A 24,581-nucleotide genomic window follows, 5' to 3' on the forward strand; every position below is an offset into this window, starting at 1 on the left:
TGTTTGACAGTACCGACACGGAGGGTGGTGAAAGTCACCATGGTAGCATTTGTGGTGCCAACTTAAGCGGTACCAAGGCCCCCTGTACCGATACCTGTACTGGCACTGCTTCCACAACCTGTGGAAGGGGAACACTGGGGTGCGGTGCTAACAGCGGCTCATTCAATCTCCAGGGCTATCGTTGACACGGCCCTGACAGAGTCCTGGACCAAAAGGCAGAGGAGGTACGTACCTGCCGGATTCACCACCACTGTGGAACAGTTGATACTAGCATCTCCCTCATCAGCACTGGACTCAATGGACACCTGGAGGCCAGAACCGGAGTCAACCGGTATTGATCACTGAGCAGTGGAGATACGTCTGCAGGTTTTGCATCTGTTGTTCTGGCAGGGTCTGATGTCGCTTTGAGTTACTGTGTCCTGTTCTGTGGGGAGCTTGCTTCTGTTGATGAGCTTAAAGAAGCTGAGATACCCTGTATGGTATGGGTTCCAGTGTCTGGTGGTAGGTGATACCTAGGGGTGTGCGGTCAGAGAGGGTTTTATTTCTGTATTGAAGCAGGTTCTCTCAGGGTATTTGGGTGGGCCGTTCTACCACGCAATCTACTTCTCTGGTGGAGTGTCCTTGTTTGGTGAAGGCGGTTTTAGTGTGTTAAGGTGCATGTCCCGGACTTTCTCCTCTGAACATAATCTGTGGTATCCGAGTGCCTGGCTGTAGATAACAGATTTCTTGGTGTGTTTGGGGTGGATCTATGATGGTAGGTGTGGTGATCCATGGGTTTCTTGTATCTAGTTGTTTGTAGGGTTCCACTGTTAAAGCTGACTGTGGTGTCCAGGAAGTTGATGCTAGTGTGGGAGTGTTCCAGAGAAAATTTAATGGACAGTAGTGGTTGTTAAAGTTGCGATGGAAATCTATGCGGGAGTTTAAGCCATGTGTCCCTAACTTAAAGCATAGCTATTGTTTAAAAAAAGATCACTATAAATATAGCACCTTCTTACTCAACCAATCTGAGCCCTGTGAATATGCCAAATAATATGGGCTTACTTTAATGCTAAAAACAACTTTTTACTACTTTTCACTCATGTTGGCTGTATTGGCTCTGCACTGCTATCGGAGTGAAACAAAACCGATCACTAAATTCTGAATGGAGAATGTTTGTTTTTGATAAAGGTATATTAGCCAACGTGCCAGAGATGTGATTTTGCAGAGTTACTGGCCAGAAAAATAACCCCACCATTTCAAAAATCATATGTCAGAATTTAAAATTCTCAATTAGAACGGTTAGCACAAAATTTTAAGAACATTTAAAATGCAAATGAGAAAAAGCAAAAATTATTAGAAAAAGTATGTAGATACATAAGAAACAACATTAAATCAACATTAAGGTTGCAAAGTCAAGCACTCAAAAGTTAGGAAATGCCAGAATGAAGGTTGCCTGTGCAATTTTAATTTTTCTTGTGAGTATGTGATACAGTCTTTAATTACATGATCACATACAGTGGAGTAGCATCTTAAGCAGGGGTTAGGTTCTAAAGTCAGTGTGCAAGGCGAAAATCACGTATAGTCAAAATTACCCTTGAAAATCTCTTAAATCGCCCATAAAGTACAGTATACTGTACATGGTTTTGTGTATACAACCTGTACAGTAATATGTATAAATGTATACAGTAATGTACCGTGTATAATAAAGAGTACATATGCAAAATATAATTTTACAATACTGTATTTTTAATTACAAGGGGTAATTACAGGGGGGTTGTCAGGGCTTGATGTTGATCCAGGAGACGGAGGTGACGGAGAGCAAGTTGTAGATGAAATGGTTCGCTCTGGTTCAGCTCGAGAAGTTGATTGCGTAGGCTCATCTGCTACCGGTTGTTTTTCCTTGAAAAACATGGTGATCGGCAACTGTTGCTGTTGTCTCTCGAGCTGCTCAAACATTTCTTGATACTGTCTCAAACTGTCCGTAATACGACGTGTGATTTTGAGGCTTCGTTCCATAGAGCGATCGTATTCAGAAATTAAATCATTCAAATGTTTCGCTGCTTGGAACACTTCAGCAAATTTTTGAAGATTCCAACTTGCTGGCTCTTCCTGTTCATCATCATCTTCTGTAGATGATTTTATCAGTTCCTCTAACTCTTCGTTAGTCAATGTTTCTCTATGGCTCTCAATTAATTCTTCAATTTCTTCCTCAAGGATGTCGACGAAGCCATCACCACCAACTTGCCTGGCCACCTGAACAATGCATTTCACTTCTTTGTCAATGGTCGGGAAACCCTTAAAATCATTCACACATTCTTTCCATAGGTTTCGCCAACATGCATTGACTGTTTCAGGCTTGATTGCATCCATTGCCTGTTTAATAAAAGTGATGCAATCGGCAATGTTGAAGGACTTCCAACATTCTATCACATTAAGATTGTGATCGGCATCCATTGCACTACGTATCCGTGAGAACATAAGCCTCGTGTACGTGGCCTTGAAACAGCGAATCACGCCTTGGTCGAGAGGTTGGAGGATGGAGGTAGTATTGGGCGGGAGAAACACTACTTCTACGTCATTATGCGCAAACCGGAGTGCCGCAGGGTAGCCAGGAGCACTGTCTATGATCAACAACACTTTAAAGTCAAGTCCTTTCTCTTCGAGGTACTGCTTGACCTCTGGAATGAAACACTTGTGGAACCAATCCAGAAATAATGCTGCCGTCACCCAAGCCTTTTTATTTGATTGCCAGAACACAGGCAGGAGATTTTTGTTCTTGCCTTTTAGGGCACGGGGATTTGCAGCCCTGTAGAGCAAGCCTGGCTTTATTAAATGCCCAGCTGCATTGCCACAAAACAACACAGTCACACGGCCTTTAGCTGCTTTGAAGCCAGGGGCTTGTCTTTCTGATTTCGAAATGTAAGTGCGGTTGGGCATTTTTTTTCCAGAAGAGCCCAGTCTCGTCAGCATTAAAAACTTGTTCCAGAAGATAGCCCTTTTCTTTTATGATTTTCTTTAATTGTGTGGGGTAGGCTTTTGCTGCCTCTTCATTGGCAGATGCAGCTTCACCAGTAGTCTGCACATTTTTGAGGTTGAAGCAGTTCCTAAAACTGTTAAGCCAACCTTGGCTGGCTTTGAATTCCTTCTCATCAGAAGGCTGTCTCTCTTCGGCGGGAAGTTTGAACAGCGCATAGGGGCTAAGAGCCTTTTCTCACAACGTGTTGCCATCGATAGGCACACGTTTACAGTTCATGTCCTCCAGCCATAAGTTTAATGCCTTTTCAGTCTTCACTGAAGTCTTATCACGTACCTGGCTCGTCACCTTAGCAGTTATTGGAGCACTTTTTGCCATGGCTTGACAAATTTCTCTCTCTCGAATCTTGATGGCACAGATGCTAGATTCGTTGCAACCATATTTACACACCACATCGGAGACCGACATACCGTCTCTCAATAAGTCCAACACAGCCAGTTTTTCCTCCAGTGTTGGAGCAGATCACTGTTTCTTCGGTTGAGCACCAGATGAAGTAGTTGGCTTGCATTTAGAGGCCATGTTGTACGTAAAATACATAGAGTATCTTTAAACATGAGAATCACACTCAGTGCGGCGAGATGCTCACACTATGAGAGGCACGCAGGAACTGAGACTGACTGAGGGAACAGCAGATTCACGTCTCCCATCTCATGCTCACTCTGGGGCATACGCTCATTGAGTGGAATGGTGGGCGGAACTGCCTGCACTATTTACAGGTATCTTGTTATTTTTCTTTTTTTTTGGCCGAGTGCATATAGTTGAATTCGTGTAAGTTAAATGCACGTATGATGCGACTCACCTGTAGTACTTTTTCCACAGGACCTCTGCCTAATTCAGTGCACAGGATGGATGTGCTCACTTATTGAGCAGCTATTCAACATTTTATTTTCTCCTCACTGTTCATCGAGTAGCCTCAGGCCTTATTTATTGCGCACTAATTCCTCCCTGCTCTGAAGACAGAATTAAACTTCCTCATTGGCTTTTCTATGGTGTTCATCATTATAGTGTCTAAGTGCTTCATAAACATTAATGAATCTATTTCCTCAATACCTGTGTGAGATGAAGGCATATCATCATCAACATTTTACAGATAGAGAAACTGAGACACAGAGATTAAGGTCAACAGTATCCACTAATTTTTGGGTACCCCATTTGAGATTTTTTTTTCCCCCAGAGTATTTACCATTATATAGCACTTCATATGTTCAAAGCATGGGCCCCCATTAACATCAGTTGTAGCTAAGAGTCCTCAGCACCTTCTGCAAATCAGACCCCAGAGACTTAGTCAGGAGGACAATGAGGAACTCACAATCAGTAACCAAGTTTTGTTTAAGTGACTTGAGTAACATCACACAAACTCCGTCAGAGGCAGGGATAGAAACCAATTCTCCAGGGCAACACTCAGCTGACTTAATCATGATATCATTCTTTTTCTTCCTGAAATCCCTGCCTCATTCACTATAAACCTTCAAACATCTGCCACAAAGCAGAGGTGCTACAGACAATAGTCTCCTTCAACCCTGATTCACCCTCAACGCAGGCCCATTCTCTGCATTGAAAAAGGCAGGGGTCCTCTGGAAGAAATAGTCTATAATTACATTATCACATACTATTTTATAACATATGTGCACAATGGGGATATGTGCAGAGATGGAATTTAGCTGCTAAAATCTAAGAAATTGCTACTGAACAAGTGAGAACTGCGATTTTGCAAGGGCTCACAACTTGACCAAATCTGGGTGTGTTTTCATGGGGATGGCAAAAAGCACATTCCTGACACAAAGGCCATGCCCTTGGCCAAATTTCAAGTCCTTGTTCCAAAGCAGCAGTGGGTAAATCTTTTAAAAGAAGAAGTTGCCAAAAAATGTTAACACAGCAGATCAATATATTTTTCCTTAGCCTCATTTCAGAAAATGGATGAATCATTTTGTGGTAAACATTTTGTAAAGTTCTAGTTTACTGAAAACAGGGTCTTATAACAGGCAGCGTCAGGCAACCTTAAAAATACAGCCTGATCCATAATGACTGATCAGTTCAGTGACCCTTAGAGGCATGATTTCCCAGCACTACAGTTAAAAGTGTTGCATTGGGAAGAGCAAATTTTCTTCAGAGGGAAAATTTCTTCAGAGTCATATTTTACCAACCAATTATAAAAAGTGCTGGAAGTCACTAGTTTTGCTGAACACAGAGATGCATATATTATCTACTTTCTTACCCATCTGACTGAGTTCTTATTTCAAGCACCTTGAACCTCTGTCTTCCTACTGCTTTCACTTTGACTGTTTCAATTCCAAACTCCTGTTCTTCTCGGTAGGCATATATTTCAGCTGTTGTTCCAAAATGTGCTTCCCTTTCACGTACATTGCTAAAAAAGAGAAGAAGATACACATTACCTACCATACAGGTTACAGTGTTCACTCAACTTAACCCTCCCACTTCCATTTTTCACTCATTCATCACTTTCTGAAAAAGTCTCCTTTAGGGCTGAAATTATCCATGCTTTGTCTTAGCCTAAAATTGTTTTGTTTGGTCTTAACTTTGAGGAGGAAAATCTCTTCAACTATCTGAATTATTACAAAGGGGAAGCAATATTTGTTTTCATTTGAAAAAATAAAGTCTGTTTTTGTTAATTGTGCGTTTACCAATGATTCAAAAATTACTTAGCAAAAACCCCTTCAGACTCAGCACACAGCTGATCTGTGAGAATGATTCCTCCAAGACATAATGGTAAGAAAACAAACAATTCTGTGTTTAAATTTTTGCTAATGAACATACTAACAAATTCTTAAGACTGTATGGTTCTGAAAATAGCTTCTCTTGCCCCCAGTATGATCTAGTAACATCTCTAGTGGATAGGGGGGAAAACCTGCACTTTCTTAACCAGTCTCGGCAATCCCTAGGCAGGGATACCACACGGTGGAAGAAAAAGAAGAACTTGATTCTGAAGTGAGGAACCTTGGTTAACACTCCCAAGATCTGACCAAGATGGCTGGAGTTGGAGAAGACCTTTAGATATTGAGGGGCTGCAGTGGCTTCTCCCCACATCAGCTACTGCACAGAAAGCAAACCATACTTCTACTCCTTTCTACTCCCTTGTGGAACATCTCTTTGGCTGGTGCAGGTGGGGGTGAAAGAGGGAAGGAAGGAGGAGTGATTGCAATTTGACCGTTTTAACTAGGTCTCATGGGGACTCCCTCAGCTCTCAAATGGAGGTGGGGCAAATGGCAAGGAGAGCATCTCTTCAGAGTACACTGCCTATGACAGGGGAAGGGGGAAACAAGGGAGAAACTGATGAGGAGCCAGTTAGGAGTAAGGGGGGAAAAAAAGAAAAGGGACAGCTAAAAACCAAAGCAGTGAGAAAAGCCTGACATCTTGGCAGTCACAGGAAGCTTCTTTCTCTCTTTTACACACCCACACCCACCCACCCACATAGTAGCTCCAATATCTCCTCATTTGCCGTAGCTCTATTTGAATCATGTGTCTAAGTATGTTACATATAAGTTATGCAGTACTCAATTTGGGGAAAAGCGAATCAGAAATACATTCTTTTGATTACACAGGCAAAAGACACTTTTAAATAAATAAAGTTCTAGAAAATAAGAAGCTAACCTCTGGTTTGTGTCCTTATGTTCCAGACCCTGAGACTTTTATTTTAAGCAAAGAGGGGCACTGCATTCAAACATCTAATGAAATCAATAAAACAGTCACATAAAAAACCCCCAAAATGTATTTCCCCACCTATTTCAAAGGGGATTATGTTTGTGATGATGTCATGAAACAAACTAATTAAATCTTTACATAATTAGGCAAACTTGGTTTTCTAATACACAACTCTATAAGCCATTAAAGCATGGAATATATTGCAGAAGTGTTTCAGCCATCTGTTTTTAATATTCTGCCCAAAGAAATCAGTGATAAAACATAAGCTCCATAGTATCAGTAACTACTGAGTATTTTACCTGTATGCAAGAACAGCAAAGGTTCTGTCTTTCTGAATTAAATTCCGCACCATGCTAACCTCTTGGGGGCGAAAAAGCTGAAGAGGCAAGGTTTGTCCAGGAATCAACATCACCACCACATGGGGCAACACTGGAATCACTTGACAGCTGTCGTCATCATGCACCGTTCTCCCGTGAAACTCTTCCATATCAGAACCCAAATACTGTAAAGCAAAAAATAAATATCACAGCATATTACTTTTGAGAGCTATAAGAAGTTATGGTACTTAGTAGGTATAAAGCAAGACCAAATGTCTAGCCTGAGGAGATGACAACATAATAGTATTTGCAAAGTTTCTAAAAATATTGAACAATGCAGGAATAAAGATTATGAAAAAACTGGTTCTAATGTACTAATACAGGGGGTCTTTGTGGACTGCATCTTAATATTAATAAGGCACCTTCCCTCACACTCACAATCATGTATACCCATCTTACATTTGAGATCATGGAACATTTCTGTGGCAACTATACCAATTGCTTAAATGGAAAAGTAATATTAGGAAAATATATAATGATTTACCAGGTAGAAATGAGCAAGAGAACCACGGCCAAATGATCAGTCAGTTCCTTGCAGCTCATCAGCAAGCACTCCATAAGGAGCTTCTGGCCTGCAAACTGCACTTAATTTACAAAAACGCCCATGGATTTAGTAACATGCTAAGACAAGTGGAAGGGATAGGAATAATATATGTAAACCATGTTAGCTGCTATGATTTTAAACCTCATGTAGCACCTAATGTAGACCTGGTTTAATACCTTTAAAAACTTCACTGGTTTTCGTCAACCCCAGACTACTGACATCCACAATCAGTTAGTATGTTTTAAAGGTATTAAACACAGTCAGCACCAAGATGCTAAGTAACATTTAAGATCAGTTGGCTAACATGTTTCTTTTTTAAAAGCACCTTTTTCCTTAGTCTAGACAAGGCCTAAAGGGTACTTAGGGACTATTCATGGTAGTAAAGCCCTACACTCAGTAATTAACATTTACATGATCAAGTACCTATAAAGGACAACAGTGCAGGAATCCTGTAACATTTTAACGTCAAAGGAATATTTTACAGGTTGTTCTGCTGGCCTTATAATAAACATAATTTTGCATTTTGCTATCTAGAGATGATGCCCATTCAAGTTTATGAAAACTTGAGTTTTTACTGTGTTTGATTTTTTTTAAAATGCCTGGCCCTTTTTAGCATGTAAAAACTTTGAACTATACTTAAACTGAAGATTTTTCAATTAGTTCTGCGACTCTGATATACTTTTGCTGGATGTGTGAAGTCTGTTATTTTCAGACAGAACTGGCACACCAGAAGCTACAGCTGTGAACACTTACTCTTACTGGTTTGTCAAAATGCCTCAACCTTACTCTGGAAGACCCACTTATGCATGAGAAGGTGGTGGCTTCAAGTAGCCATTCGATTCTATGCTGAAAATAAGGGTGACAACTGCAGCCTTTCATAATTCTTAGGATATAATCCCTGATCCACTAAGAATATGATGGAGATCACCAACTGGAACTGCGCTAAATTAAATACCCACCATTTGTTTCTTCTAGAAGTTCAAGTTAGTCATATGTACCTCCTGCCTCTATTCCATTACTACCAGAACTAAAAGGAGGGATTTCTAGGACAATATTTGAAAGAATAATCTATGTAACCTGACAACACTAGGAAAGCCACTGCATCTATTCAGAGCCTTTATTTAAATCCAAGCCTGTACATTTACATACAACTGGATCAAAACCTCTTCACAAGGATGCTTAAGATGCTGTGGGAGGCACATAGAAAAACCACATACCATATGTGATGTTGGCAGACTGGTGTCAAAATTAATATTTGGCTTTTCAGCTTCTTTACTATCTTGATCTTCAACTTCCATTTCAAGGTCATCATCTTCCTCACTCTCTGCTAGCAAGCAGGAAACAGAACGTCAAGAAGAAACATCATCCAGCAAGTGTTAAGCTGCCTCGAAAACTCAAAGCATTAGGAAAAAGAGGATACATAGCATCCCTTGAATATATCCTTCCATAGGCAAATAGTCTTCATATTTATAAATTGGTGAAAAACAAATGTGTTTTACTTTTATGGGAAACTATTTTCCTGCTGTTGCACAGAATCACATTTTCACAGAAACAGTCAAGTGCTGGTAACATGTTTTCAAGGTGCCAAACAGAAAAAGGCACAGCAATTATTACGTGAACCAATATCATCATCAAAGATGTCCAACTATAATACAAAGTAGTACTTTACCTTAATTCCAAATTTTTACTCACATTATGTAAGGAAATGAATTGAGGGGACCTACAAAACTAGGCTAGTTTATTACATTTATAGTACTTTGAAATTTAGACAATTGCACAATAAAAGTTAGTAGTAGTATCTACACAAAATGAGTTAAAAGAAATATCAAGTACTACACCCATTTGAAGCCCTCAGACAATATTTCTGGCCAAGTTTTTTTTGTTGTTGTTAACCTCTCTCATCATTGTGTGAAACACCCACACAAATCAGCAAGCAAAACTAAGTTACTATGAAGGGAAGCAATTAACCTGATTCTTTAGAAATTGCTGTCAAATACAACAGTAAACAACATGTAAAACTGGAGGAAAGTAGTAATCTCTTGCATTACAGTAATTATAAGATGTTACTTCGAAAATATTTTCAGACAAAAGTGTGACTTTTAAGTTTGCAATGTCCTTTTTAATCCTTCACTTTCATAATTTATATGCAGTAAATACATCTCCTATATAAGAAAAGTATTTAGTGATTCGGTGCTCAGAATAGCTACTTCACTTACATAGAAAACGTGTTTAAAAATTTAAATATTTTTCTACTGTAATAAATGTAAGAGCCTACAGTGCAGAAAATCAAAGTAATAAATGTCTCTATAAACTGCCAACTAGTGATCACTCTAGGCATGACCACTGACTACATAATTGCTACTGTTAGTTTATATCCATATAGTGCAATGAGCTAATTACACAACACTTCTCTTTTAGTTGCATGACACTCAGACTTTTTCTTCAGAAGAAATGAAAATGACCTTTACATGATATAGTCATGCCTAGCTTTCATGTAAGCTTTCTAAAATAGATTTGCAGGATTCTAGCAATAAATGATGAGTAGTGAATCGATTGTAATGGTGCTGAAATACATCACTCAGATCTTGAAACACAACACTGTATAACACAAAGGACCTAATATAAGGGTTATGACAGATATTTCTTGCTCAGCTTTCTTCTTTATAATTGATATGTTCTTTAAAACAAAGAAAACAAAACCAAGTAACAAATACAAACCACAAATATTAACAAAGATCAGCAACTGCATCTTATTTCGAAATCACAATAAGAGGTCAGACTTATAAAAGTAAGGTGTCTCAGGATGAACAATTCTATTCTCAGCAATGGAAGTGTAGGCTACATAAACCTTCCCTTACCAAGACTCTATTTGTTTTCAAAACTAGAGGTAAAGGGGCACAATTGGAAAGAAACCAACAGCCTTTCCAGGACTCTCATGATGCATGACACCCTGTATGTCTTTTAAAATGTGTGTCTGTAAATGATCTTAACATAAAGTAAATATTGAACAGATTGCAAAACACTGAACATGGCATTTCTCAAGTTCTCCTCTTCATCCATCACAAGTGAATGCCACAGATGCAAGCTTTTCCAAGGGCTTGGTTGATAGTTTTCTATATGTTCCACTGGACAATTACTACTCCTGGGGGAAATCTGCGCTACGGCATGTGCGCATAATTAATGAACCACGCATACTTTTAATTTTTTATGCAGAAAAAAGCTTCTGCCGAAATTTTGCTGCAGTTCCGCCTGTTGCTTACCACGGGGCACTGGGGCGCAAGAACAGCAGCAGCTCCCAGCAGAAAATAACTTCCACAGTTCTGCCTTTTGCCCACCTGAGGGCGCTGTGGCGATAGATCACAGCAGCAGCTCCCAGCCAGCTAGAGAAGAGAAAGAGCCTGCCTTTTTTACAGCACCGGTCAGGTCAGGTCAGGAGATAGGGGCTATGGGGAGACTGACAACATGGGGTGCTGGGGAGGGATCAGACAGGGGCTTATAAGGGCTGGTGGGGGAGGACAGACTGCAGCAGGGGCTGAATGGGAGTGGAGGCGCAGGGCCACATGGTGACGGGAGCGGGTGCAGAGCTACATAGGTACAGAGGGTGGCTGAGTGGGGGCACATAGACACCCACTCCCCATCCCCATGTGGCCCTGCACCCTTTCCCTGTCCCTATGTGTCTGAATGGGGGTGGAGGGACATGTGGACAGGGGGTATAAGGACATCTAGGGGTGCAGGAACATATGGAGACAGGGGCAAATGTGCCTGACTGAATGGGAGAGGCTAGGGGTCAACCAGGGTCTGCATGGGGAAGCTCCCTACAATCCCGCCCCTCCACCCCCAAAATCCTGTTCCATACTTTTCCCACCCATACCCAAAAACCCTCCAAATTCACACCCACGCTCCTTCCCAGCAATTTACTTCCCTCTCCCTCAGCTCCTCCATTACCCTTGACTCCACCAAGCCTTTGCACTGCTTCTGAGGGGCGTGGGAAATACAGTTCTGTATTGTAGTTTAAATTAATTATTACTCTGAGTTCTGTATTAATATGCCTAGTAAGGAATCTATTTGTCAAAAAACATTTCCTGAATCTTTTTTTTGTTGTCTGTATTGTTACAGACATACTCGCTGGCAGGTATTTTGAAATAAATAACCAAAAATAATTGAAACTGGTGTGATTATATTGTATTATTTTGACAAACAAAATATGCATAATTTTAAAACATTGTGTGCAAAATTTTCATTTTTTTTGGTGCAGAATTCCCCCAAGAGTAAACTACATTTGAAAATGTTGTGCTAAATATATTTTACATAACTTTCCACATAGGAGGACATGATCTGATTTGTCTGTGTTATGAACCCTGCACATATCACATTTCTCCCTCTCATATGAATATTTTAACATGCTGGCTCAATTCTAGGTGCAGAATGCATACTAATAGGAAATGACCAGGTCTGACAACCCCCTAATCTCATTTCCTATATTGTTTTAACCATATTTTGGAGCTCTAAACACTTTGAACAATAACTGGGAAGATGTCTAACACATTTAATTTCTACTTAGAGTTGTCTCCCACTGTCTCCAGGGAGAAATCTTGTATATATTATAAAATCAATTGTATTCAAGTCAGCAATAAGCCCACCTTTTTTAAAACTTCATACCCAAAAGATATTTGCTAGTTGATGCCTTCCATCTAAAGATGATATTCTGGTTTAAATGAACTCTCATTCAGTTATATCACTAAGTAATGGGTTTTTGTGGGTTTTTTGTTTTTTTTTTTAATTATAAAAGAGGCAGGGAGAAAAGGAGGAGATGCTTTGTTTGTTTGAAACAGAGACTAGAAAGCAACATTTGTAGATTAAAAATCAGTTGTGCCCTGCAAAGTTTTGCATAGCATTGCCAAAATATATATCAACTGCAGTGTGCTGGCCGAACGAGCCTGGAAGCCTATGAGGAATGATGACTCATTTTACTGCAGTAGCATAATGTGAACATTGAAAGAGCATCAGTGTCTTTATTTTTCTACAAAATTTTATCACAAAAAAGTGAGAGGGAAGGCAGAAAGAGCACATCTTGCCTTCTCTTACCTAAAAGAAACTATTTAATTTTTCAGTTGAAAGTAAAATGTGACCTTGGCATAGTTTTAATACACTAAAAGTCAGGGCAAGCACCCAAGATAACATTCAAACCATATGGCAGACCTTACAGTTACTTGGTAGAAGGCAGATCACCAACCTAGGTACTCAAACATATCTCATCAATCACAAATATTAATGAATTTACTCTCAATGCCTTTGTGAGGTAAGAAAGTACCTCATTTTATAGCTGGGAAAAGGAGGTACAGGGAAAAGATTAAAGTAGGCATTTTCAAAGGAGTCTAAGGGAGTAAGACACCTCACTCACTGAATTTAAATGGCAATTAAGCACCTAATTCTCTGGGCTTATCCACAATAGGAAATTTACTATTATAACTATATCAGTCTGGCTCCCCATGTGGAATGCCTTTCTCTAGATTAATTTATACCACTTCCAAACCAACATAAACTAACCTGGTGAAAGGTTTCAGAGTAGCAGCCATGTTAGTCTGTATCCGCAAAAAGAAAAGGAGGACTTGTGGCACCTTAGAGACCAACCAATTTATTTGAGCATAAGCTTTCGTGAGCTACAGCTCACTTCATCGGATGCATGCAGTGGAAAATACAGTGGGGAGATTTATATACACAGAGAACATGAAACAATGGGTGTTACCATACACACTGTAACAAGAGTGATCAGGTAAGATCCAGCAGGAGAGCGGGGGGGAGAGGGAGAAGGCACACCTTTTGTAGTGATAATCAAGGTGGGCCGTTTCCAGCAGTTGACAAGAACGTTGACTAAAATGTCTCCAACGCATCATCAAGGATCTACAACCTATCCTGAAGGACGACCCATCATTCTCACAGATCTTGGGAGACAGGTCAGTCCTTGCTTACAGACAGCCATCCAACCTGAAGCAAATACTCACCAGCAACCACACAACAGAACCACTAACCCAGGAACCTATCCTTGCAACAAAGCTCGTTGCCAACTGTGTCCACATATCTATTCAGGGGACACCATCATAGGGCCTAATCACATCAACCACACTATCAGAGGCTCGTTCACCTGCACATCTACCAATGTGATATATGCCATCATGTGCCAGCAATGCCCCTCTGCCATGTACATTGGTCAAACTGGACAGTCTCTATGTAAAAGAATAAATGGACACAAATCAGATGTCAAGAATTATAACATTCAAAAACCAGTTGGAGAACACTTCAATCTCTTTGGTCACTCGATTACAGACCTAAAAGTTGCAATTCTTCAACAAAAAAACTTCAAAAACAGACTCCAGTGAGAGACAGCTGAATTGGAATTAATTTGCAAACTGGATACAATTAACTTAGGCTTGAATAGAGACTGGGAGTGAATGGGTCATTACACAAAGTAAAACTATTTCCCCATGTTTACTGCGCCCCCCACCCACCCACTGTTCCTCAGATTTTCTTGTCAACTGCTGGAAATGGCCCACCTTGATTATCACTATAAAAGGTCCCGCCCCCCGCTCTCCTGCTGGTAATAGCTCACCTTAAGTGATCACTTTCGTTACAGTGTGTATGGTAACACCCATTGTTTCATGTTCTCTGTGTATATAAATCTCCCCACTGTATTTTCCACTGAATGCATTTGATGAAGTGAGCTGTAGCTCACGAAAGCTTATACTCAAATAAATTTGTTAGTTTCTGAGGTGCCACAAGTACTCCTTTTCTTTTAACATGGTGAAAGGCATTCATTCCACAATGTGTGTCCTCACATGGTGCCACAAGTACTCCTTTTCTTCCCACATGGGGAGTTATAGCACTATAATTATAGTGGTTTCCTTATGTTCGCAAATTACCCCATGTAGACAAGCCCTTAGGCTGCTTTAAAATTACTATCTTGAGTGGGTCAAGGTCACACAGGAAGTCTGTAGCAGGAGGAGGAATTGACTCTCCAGTTTTGGGCCCCACACTACAAGAAGGATGTGGAAAAATTGGAGACAGTCCAGCGGAGGGCAACAAAAATGATTAGGGGTCTGGAACACATGACTTATGAAGAGAGGCTGTGGGGATGTTTAGTCTACGGAAGAGAAGAATGAGGGGGGATTTGATAGCTGCTTTCAACTACCTGAAAGGTGGTTCCAAAGAGGATGGCTCTAGACTGTTCTCAGTGGTACCAGATGACAGAACAAGGAGTAATGGTTTCAAGTTGCAGTGGGGGAGATTTAGATTGATATTAGGAAAAACTTTTTCACTAGGAGGGTGGTGAAACACTGGAATGCATTACCTAGGGAGGTGGTGGAATCTCCTTCCTTAGAAGTTTTTAAGGTCAGGCTTGACAAAGCCCTGGCTGGGATGATTTAATTGGGGATCGGTCCTGCTTTGAGCAGGGGTTTGGACTAGATGACCTCCTGAGGTCCCTTCCAACCCTGATATTCTATGATTCTATGATGACTCTAGATCTCTTGAGTTCAGTGGTTTAATCACAGACCATCCCAGCTTCACTGCTTATTAGTGGGATTTACAGTGTTCAAACTGAAAGTTTCTTCTTGGACTTCAAACTAATACAGTAACTCTTGAGCTACTGATAAAGGTACTTGCAGTTCTCCTTGAATCAGTGCTCAGCACCCCTGTAAATCATATCTATGATTTACATAAATCATATATTGAATATCCGATTCTCCTTTTACATGGGTATGGACTTGATCTAAAAGATAAAGTTTCCATTCCTAACTTCTAACACACATTCAATATTTAATTATTTTGCCCTTCTGTGCTGCCTGGCTGATGTTTAACTTCTGCACAGTCCCTGCTGTAAGCAAGCAGCAAGCCAATACTAGACAAGTACATGACATATGAAGGTTTAAAGATTGCAGCTTCATTTGTAAAACATTGTTTCCTCTGCATATCTTACTCCCTGCTTAAATACTGATTGCAACTACATGAGCAGCAATTAAAAAAAAAAAATCAGAGAACGCCTCCCATTTCTGTCTAAGCTTCCTCAATACACACAAACAGAAGTTAAAACAGTAGTAGATGCTGCCACTGCTCCTTCTTCTACCCAAGAGCAGCCCTCTGCTGGGGCTATTCTCCTGGAGGCAGATTCAGAGCACCCCTGAAAGCAGGAGGGATAGCAGTACATTAGCATTCATAAACACCACATCCTAACACAGCCTGTCTTCCTTCCCTGCCTCCACACCTCACCCTCCACCAAAGAACCTGTTCTCTCCTACTTTCCCCTAATCTGATCATGCCTGGTCCCCCACTGAAAAACACCTCTTTTAATATCATGTCCCTCTATTAATTATTAAAAAGAAAAGGAGTACTTGCCGCACCTTAGAGACTAACAAATTTATTTGAGTGATAAAGTGAGCTGTAGCTCACGAAAGCTTATGCTCAAATAAATTGGTTAGTCTCTAAGGTGCCACAAGTATTCCTTTTCTTTTTGCGAATACAGACTAACACGGCTGCTACTCTGAAACCTGTCATTAATTATTATTATTATTTGTATACTATCCTGAGCCCAATATACAGCAATCCCTCCTCCACTGCCTAAGTCCTCAGGTTCCCTTCCTAGTTCTCCCTCCTCTGCTCCCGGAGTCCAAGACCCTTCCCTAGATCTCTCACTTGCTTCCCCACCATACCAGTGCCGTAGCATTCCACTACCTAGCCCCGCTCCCTATTCCCCAATGTTGTCCCAGGCTTCTGGACCTTGGTGGCATTTCCAGAGGCCCAAAACAAACGGTACCCCTCTTTATTCTTCCCCTCCCTGCGCCAGTCTCCTGCCCCCTGCTCCTCATTGCAGCTCCATACCCCGCCATGCCACAGACTCCTGCCCCCTCACCATATCCCCCTTTCCCTCTGTGCCACAGGCTCCAACAGCCCCCTCACAGGCCCCTGCCCCCCACTGCAGCCCCCTGCTCCCTCATGTCACAGACCCCTACCCCCCACCACAGCCTCATGCCACAGTTCCCTGCCCCGCATCCCACAGGGCCCTGCCACTCCCTGCAGCCCCTTGCCCCCCCCAATCCCACGGGGCCCTGTCCCCCCCGCAGCCCCTTGCTCCCCCAATCCCACGGGGCCCTGTCCCCCCCGCAGCCCCTTGCTCCCCCAATCCCACGGGGCCCTGTCCCCCCCACAGCCCCTTGCTCCCCCAATCCCACGGGGCCCTGTCCCCCCCGCAGCCCCTTGCTCCCCCAATCCCACGGGGCCCTGTCCCCCCCGCAGCCCCTTGCTCCCCCAATCCCACGGGGCCCTGTCCCCCCCGCAGCCCCTTGCTCCCCCAATCCCACGGGGCCCTGTCCCCCCCGCAGCCCCTTGCTCCCCCAATCCCACGGGGCCCTGTCCCCCCCGCAGCCCCTTGCTCCCCCAATCCCACGGGGCCCTGTCCCCCCCGCAGCCCCTTGCTCCCCCAATCCCACGGGGCCCTGTCCCCCCCGCAGCCCCTTGCTCCCCCAATCCCACAGGGCCCTGTCCCCCCCGCAGCCCCTTGCTCCCCCAATCCCACGGGGCCCTGTCCCCCCCGCAGCCCCTTGCTCCCCCAATCCCACGGGGCCCTGTCCCCCCCGCAGCCCCTTGCTCCCCCAATCCCACGGGGCCCTGGCCCCTTGCGCCCCCCCATCCCACGGGGCCCTGGCCCCCCCCCGCAGCCCCTTGCGCCCCCCCATCCCACGGGGCCCTGGCCCCCCCCCGCAGCCCCTTGCGCCCCCCCATCCCACGGGGCCCTGGCCCCCCCCCCGCAGCCCCTTGCGCCCCCCCATCCCACGGGGCCCTGCCCCCCCCCCCCGCAGCCCCTTGCGCCCCCCCATCCCACGGGGCCCTGGCTCCCCCCGCAGCCCCTTGCGCCCCCCCATCCCACGGGGCCCTGGCTCCCCCCGCAGCCCCTTGCGCCCCCCCATCCCACGGGGCCCTGCCCCTTACCCCTCGCGCCCCCCTCCAGCCGAGCTCCTCTTCTCCACCCCGCTCGCCCAGCCCGCCCCTCGCTCTCCCCCCGCGCAGGGAGCCGGCCCGGGGCGGCGGCGGCAGCGGCCACTACCGGGTAGGAGCTGCAGGTGATTCCCCATGTTGTTGTCGGGCTCTCCGCCTCCTTCCTCAGCGGCCATCGCTGTTTACCCGCAGAGGAGCCTGGGACGCCGCCGGGGAATCTCTCCGACCCGCCGCCGCGCCACAGCGACCCCTAGCGCCCAGCGGGGCGGGAGCCGCGGGCCGGGCCGGGCCGGGCCGGGGCCCTTCCTAGCGCTGCCGGCGGCGGCGGCGGGGTTAAAACGGATCCGGCGCGAGGATCCCGCTCAGAGCGCGTGGCCGGCGGGGCCCCTTCCCGGCAGCCGGGCCGGGGAGGTCCATGCCGCCTGCGCGGGCGCGCTGCAGGCCGCAAACAGCAGCAGCCCCGCGCAGGGGGAAGCAGCTCTCTCCCGTCAGGGCTGCAGGTTCCCGGCGCCCCCGAGCACCCTGGACTTGGGAAGAGAGACGGACGGAGCCCGCCACAGGCAGCCTGCGGCGAGCACGGCTGCTTTTGGCATCAGGTGGTTCCTAGCGCTTCCACGACGGAGATTCTCTCCTCTGTGCTGAGGGGTTATTTGCTTCAACCGCAGCCAGCCCTTCCCCTCGGTCTCGTTATCGTGGCTTCACTCCATCTGCTGCCTTCCCTCGCCCCCTTACTTCCCCCCCTTTCCTTGCTTTGGCTTTCCACTGAGCTAATCCACTCTTTGCAAAAACACCATCCACCACCAAAATCCACCCTCCCCATGGGGAGAAAAATTGTGGCACTAATAAGATTTGGGCAACCCATCACTGTATGTTAGATCCCTCTAGGGTGACGACACAGCAAATGTGAAAAATTAGGACAGAGGGTAGGGGATAATAAGAGCCTATATAAGAAAAAGACCCACAAATCGGGACTGTCCCTATAAAATTGGGACATCTCGTCACCGTAGATCCCCCTCTCCTACCCTTCCTCATTCCTGGCGCTTTTGATTGTAAATTCCTCAGGGCAAGGACTGTTTGTTATTTTGTGCTGTGTGTTTAGCACACTGCAGCCCCAATCCCAGCTGGCCTCCAGGCATTGCAGTAATACAAATTACTGGTCTAGCTGAGCAGAAGGCCTAAAGCAAACAAACTGCAGGGAGCAAAGTGAAAATGTGGGAAGCCATGCTGGCCTGCTAATTCTTTGTAATGTTCCAAAATAAGCCCCTTTTTCTCTCCACAGCTAAAACTCTCATCTCCGATCTTGATTTCCATCACTTCCTTCTTTTAGTCCTTCGGGATACCCATCTCCCTGCCACAATTTCAGGGTAACTGAACTTGTATCATCCCTTTGCAGTCCACTCCTGGAGTCCCCAGTCAAGTCTCAGGCCTCTAGCTGTCAACTATCTCTGTACAGGGACCTGTGTCCCACTCCCTTCTGACCAGGGGTTTTAAGACTGCATAGTTCCCTGCCATACACTGAAATATCTGCCACAAGCCAATTTGGAATGTGCTGTACTTCCTGTCCCAGGACTATGACCAGAAAATGCCGGCAGTTATAAGTTACCACAGAGCTCTTTCTTTCTCAGCAGAGTAATTTATTCAGGATAGAAAACCATACAGAGAAAACAAAAGTCCTATATGCTCATTAAATGTATCAGAAATTGCCCACTGGTCTTATGCAGCCCTCGTAGGCCAAAGTCCTTACACCATCCAGGGTTGAGGTCACCTTAGGACCAAAAAAAGGGCCTATTTGCTGACTCAGAAAGAAGACCCTGAGTTGTTAAACTCAGCCTTTTATACAAAAAGTCTTGCTTTGTCTCCCAGCCTCTTGAAAACAGATAGCCCTCGTCCCATAGTCCCCAGGTGGTCAAGCTTCAAAGCCAGCCTTGTGATTTTGCATTAGTCACCCCCTAGTGATTCCCAGAACACACAAATAAACATCACTTGCATTCTAGCAAGAGCTATGAATACTCTATAGCTCATACTGTCTGGCCCAGTCAGTATAGTGGCTTTTTGAGCTTTTCATGCTTTCAACATAAAATACAATATGGTCTCCAATAATACCGCACATGGTTGCAATATGTGTCACGCTCTCCACTTTGGGTTCATCCGAATGCTGCTGTTAAATCATTTTCCTGACCCTTCAGGCTATCATGTCACTGCTGCTTTGGTTTCTGCCCCTGACTTTCCCTTACTGCATCAAATACAAATATCTTGTTCTTTTCTTTAAGGCCCTAACCCCTTCTTCCTTACTTGCTCTGGTGTTTAATCATATTGCTCCTCTACACACACACATGCACACTTAACCAAGGATATCAGCCTTGATCACCCATTTGTCTACTTCCACAAGTACATTTGCACTTTATTCCATGCTAACCCTTATGTTTAATGTGCCTTCCCTTCCCCTTAACAACGTATTTATTTACAACACAATGCTTTAATTTTTTTAAAAACACTCTGTGAGAAAACACCAGTGAGAATTATCTTCCAAAACGTGAGATGGGATTACAGTATCTAATGGCCTATGTATACAAAACTGTGCTCTCAAGAAATACTGTTGGCTCATATTTGTAATATGGGACCTTTTGGTCAAATGCATGTCCAAGTTAATTCATCATGGAACAAACAAAACTCTGGTCTTTTATACAAAAAACTGCTTTGGATAATGATATTTGTCATTAGGAACAGGATTGATGTATTTTCAAGTAAGAAACTTAATAGGGAGCCCACTGTGCTTCAGGCCAGATCTTACAAAACTAGAGATGGAACTAAACTGAAACCCCAGACATGAACATGCTAACCCTGCCTGAGGTTGTGGGATGTTTGAAAAGTGAATCCAGGTTAGTATTTTGTGGGCCAAATTCTCAGATGGTTTAAACATATTGGCTTTAGTATATCTATATTGATTTACACAAGTCGAATATGTGGTCCTACAAATGGCCCATACTTTATAATGGGCCAACTCCAAAATGCAGATCTTAACACCTCAAAGCTTTGATGCGTTTGAAGCCTGTTTTTTTTAATCCAAATTTTTCAGTACAAGGATCTCTACTCAGCACTCTTTATGCAGCTCCAGATATGATGCTCATTGCTGTATGAACACTGACAAATACTTTAGAAATAACATTCTTCAAACTAGTTCAAAAACTAGATCCTCATCCCAGGATATGTTTTTGAAGTAGTAGAATCTGAAAGGAAGTTTGGCAGCCCTCGGAGAATAGATCTTTTCAACTCACTTTTACTTACAAAAGAGTATGACGTAGCCCAAAGTGTTTCCCAGTACTGCTAAAAGATTTTTCAGAATCAATAACAACAAAAAGACAGTTTATTTTAATGGGCATCTGTTGGTATCATCAAATACCAGTGATCCATAATGTGGAACAGTCTACATTTTGGACCCAGATATATGTTTGTTACATACTACAAAAAAGAAAAAAAAATCAAATCAACGTGAGTGTACTGGTATTGCCAACCTCAAGCATTCAAAAGTCATGAGTTAGCACCCACAAAAATCATAAGTTTGGCTTAAAAACTCAAGATATTTTAAAAAAAATACATGCTGAGTTGTTGGGTTTTTTTGCCTTTCGGTTTTTGCATCTTGGGTACATGCATGCTTGGGTCACATGTTCAGCTTTTCTCCTCAATCATTAGGGCTAGGGTATAGGAACCATTTAAACCATTTGGGAGCCTTTTAGTTGACCTGTTTGTCTTTTGTTTAGAAGCCATTCAGACCCCTGCTGGAGCAGCAGTGCACATAAGTAGCTATGTCTTGTATATTTGTATTTAATTAATAAACATAGTTTTTTGAAATCCAACCATGCTATTGCAGTTTTAAAAAAAAATTAATATTGTATAGAAAGCAAAGACAAAACTAGAAATATTATTTTTAAATGAAAGCTGAGATCTCAACTCAAGGAGCTGGGATATTAAGAAAAATCACTAAATATTGTTTGGCTCATGATAAAATTGTGAGCGCTGAGAACGCAGACTGGGAGACAAGAACTCTTGAGTTCTAATCCTGCCTTTGACACGGACTCCTCCTGTGGCTTGGATATGTCATTAGACACTCCTAAAACCTATTTATGAACGTGCTGAGCATCCATAACTCCAGTTGGTGTCTAAGAATAGAAACCAAGAATTAGACCATTCAAAATTTGAAAATTAGGCCTTAACCTCTAACTCAGTTTCTTGCTGTGTAAAATATGGATGATAATTTCTACCAGCCTTCTGCACAGTGGCTCTGTCTGCAGTTATATTATGTTAAGGAGTATTGTTACTTATTTTGTTCTTATTTTTGCTAAGTTATATTTTGTTTCAATTTTTGAACATTGTTAAATGTAATTTCTAACGGGTTTTTAAATTGATAGATTAATATCGGCTTTTGTACCACATCAGGCAATCACTAGGCTGAAAGGTCTGATATCACAAGGTTTCATTCTTTAATCCATCCCAGCAGAGATTAGGCTGCTCCAGAGTTCATACCAGAGTTAACAGAAGTCAATTTAATTTGTACACTTACTGTTGTACTAACCTGGGTTCTGATAGAGGAGGGCAAGCACCAACAAGAGGGTAGGTTGTCAGAGACCAGAAAGCTACTATAAAAAACTCAAAACTATTTTAGTTAATCTGGTCTGAGCCAGTGAGTGTGAATGTATATCCCAAGCTATTTTAGTTAATCTGGTTAGTGCCAGTCTGTCTGTGAACAGCTTAAATTATTGTAATTTTAAACTAAGTCAATGCACTTGAAGGGGCCCTTATCTCTCTTCCTTCATTTTTCCTTTGCATCTGTCTATTGGAGACAGCTGCAGTGAATTTGCATTTTATTATTTCAGGAGTACTGTGTTTTAGAACACTGGGATATGAGAATACACTTTACATACTTTTCTCCCTGAGTCTGTAGAGCACAGCATGCAAATGCATGTTATCTGCCTGTGTCCTAGAAGACAGTGTTATAGTCGGGGGTTAATGGCCATATGCTACTTGCAAGACTACTGATGGCTAATTTCAGAGTTGCTTTGGTGTCATAGGAAGGTAATCACCTTCCCAGAGGAAAACAACAGAAGAGGCGCAGCAATATAAAGGAAGTAAAAAAATCGGTAAATTAGGAATCCAAAGATTAGTTTGGCAGTGGCAGAGAGTGACACTAGTGATACAGAAAATAAAGACCCTGGGTCTGAGTACACAGTACATGCACATTAACATCATGAGGACTTGTGGCACCTTAGAGACTAACAAATGCTCAAATAAATTTGTTAGTCTCTAAGGCGCCACAAGTCCTCCTTTTCTCTTTGTGGATACAGATTAACACGGCTGCTACTCTGAAACCTATTAATATCATGTGCAGTTTGCAGTGTTCCATAGCTGCAAACATACACCAACACCACACTCAACAGCAAATTATATACATGAAACAGAATTTACATTCTTTGGCTACTAAAAATAAAGGCCTCTACCCAGAAAGCAAAAGAAAGAATTCCACTTCTGTAACTATTCTGGTAGAGGGAGTTGATATATTCAGTCAGGGCCTCATTTATGATTTAATTATTCAATCACAGAAATTGTCCTATAATTTACCTATTGGTCAAGTTGCTTCTCGCCCCCTTCCCATTCTCTCCCCCTTTGTTCAGCATTTCTTTCAGAATGTGGTAGATTTCATGTGCTTGCCCCCAGCCTGTACTCATGAGGGGAAACTGTGTTGGTTAAGGGATGGAAAGTGGCAGCCACGAGCAGCAACAGTTGCACTGGAGAGGGCTTACTGCCATGTGAAACTCCAGAGTTCTTTTAGAGCTATTTGCCCCCTACTCCTCAGCATTGATTGAGAGAATACAGTCTCTAAAAACCAGTCTTCAAAAATGTAGCAAATATGAGCTCCCTCTGCCTAACATATATCCCCAAGTGAAGTGTAAACTTGTGCATTTAAGATTAATGTACTTTATTGCTATGATTGGAGTCAACAGATGTCATTGTTACAAACAGATTTGCAAGTTCTTTTTCATAGCATGTGATCACTGGTTGGTCTTTGACGAAATGGTTCATTGTTAGTTTTGTGATGTATTTTTTTTGGGGGGGGGGAGGCGCTGTGGCAAGCAGGAGGGGAGTTTGCTCTCTACCTTAATCTTTCAATTCTTGGGGCAGTGTTGCTCCTCGGGAACCAGACGTTGCTATCTTGGCACAGCAGGCAAGCCCATTGTAGAAATCTCAGCCGTTTGTGATCACTTCTGTTCAAGAACTGGTGTGTACAGATAGTGTAAATAAAACAAGTAATATTAAGAAAATACCCAGATGAGGTACTGAACTCTGCTACCACTAGGCACAAGAGTAACACTATATTTATATATTTAAATTTAAAAAGTGACTCCCAGCCTCTAGGTGACTTGATAAATAATTGAAAATACAGTATCTATAGCAAAAACAATAAATCAGGACATGACATATTTATGACTCTCATTTTATATTTGTTGACCAGGCATATGATGGGGCCAGGCATCTCAGTGAGTGAGCATCTCATTGGACATGGAAAAATGTTTTTTAGACAGAGAGACCATTACTAAACATGCCCAAACTCTCATGCCAGTAAACTCTGGCCAATGCATTCCCATGCAGCAAACTATTTGGCTTGTGTGCAAAACTTGTATTCAACTTTAGTGATACACAGCATGGGAGAGAAAGTGAATGTGGTTATAAAGTGAAATGTGATAAAGACAGTAGAAAATGAAGTCATAGATTTAGGTAACATTGGGCTAATTGGGGAAAAGGAGTATGCAAACCAGCCCAAGAAAAATCCAACCCTGCCCCTTCCCCAAACTGGTTCTATGCTGTCCCATCCACTGCTGTCCTTGAGGTAGAGGGAGGGTTACCTCTTCACAATCTAGTTGTTGCCCATAGCAGATGATTCTGTTGTAGTGAGAACAGGACAAGGAGCCCCTTCCCAGCTAAATCTATGGGTCTAATGCTGCTCTCATGA

At 43.0% G+C, this 24,581-nt stretch overlaps 1 protein-coding gene across 3 annotated transcripts in view; it reads right to left on the bottom strand.

Moving 5' to 3' along the window:
* CRBN (cereblon) overlaps nt 1-17,833 on the bottom strand; it is a 45,285-nt gene extending 27,452 nt beyond the window's left edge. Inside the window, exons 1-5 of one of the 3 annotated variants that reach the window (XM_074957530.1) lie at nt 17,688-17,768; nt 10,855-10,974; nt 8,812-8,921; nt 6,973-7,175; nt 5,229-5,378 (exon numbers count right to left, since the gene is read on the bottom strand). In XM_074957530.1, the coding sequence (XP_074813631.1) occupies nt 5,229-5,378; nt 6,973-7,175; nt 8,812-8,892 (434 nt within the window). In that variant the 5' untranslated portion in view covers nt 8,893-8,921; nt 10,855-10,974; nt 17,688-17,768. Of the gene's footprint in view, nt 1-5,228; nt 5,379-6,972; nt 7,176-8,811; nt 8,922-10,854; nt 10,975-17,687 lie in introns of all 3 variants that reach the window. The other 2 variants (XM_074957529.1, XM_074957528.1) reach the window with 2 other exon arrangements.
* Between the last annotated feature and the right edge of the window lie 6,748 nt (nt 17,834-24,581).

The sequence above is a fragment of the Natator depressus genome, chromosome 7 (genome assembly GCF_965152275.1).
Source record: "Natator depressus isolate rNatDep1 chromosome 7, rNatDep2.hap1, whole genome shotgun sequence".
Taxonomy (NCBI): Eukaryota; Metazoa; Chordata; order Testudines; family Cheloniidae; genus Natator; species Natator depressus.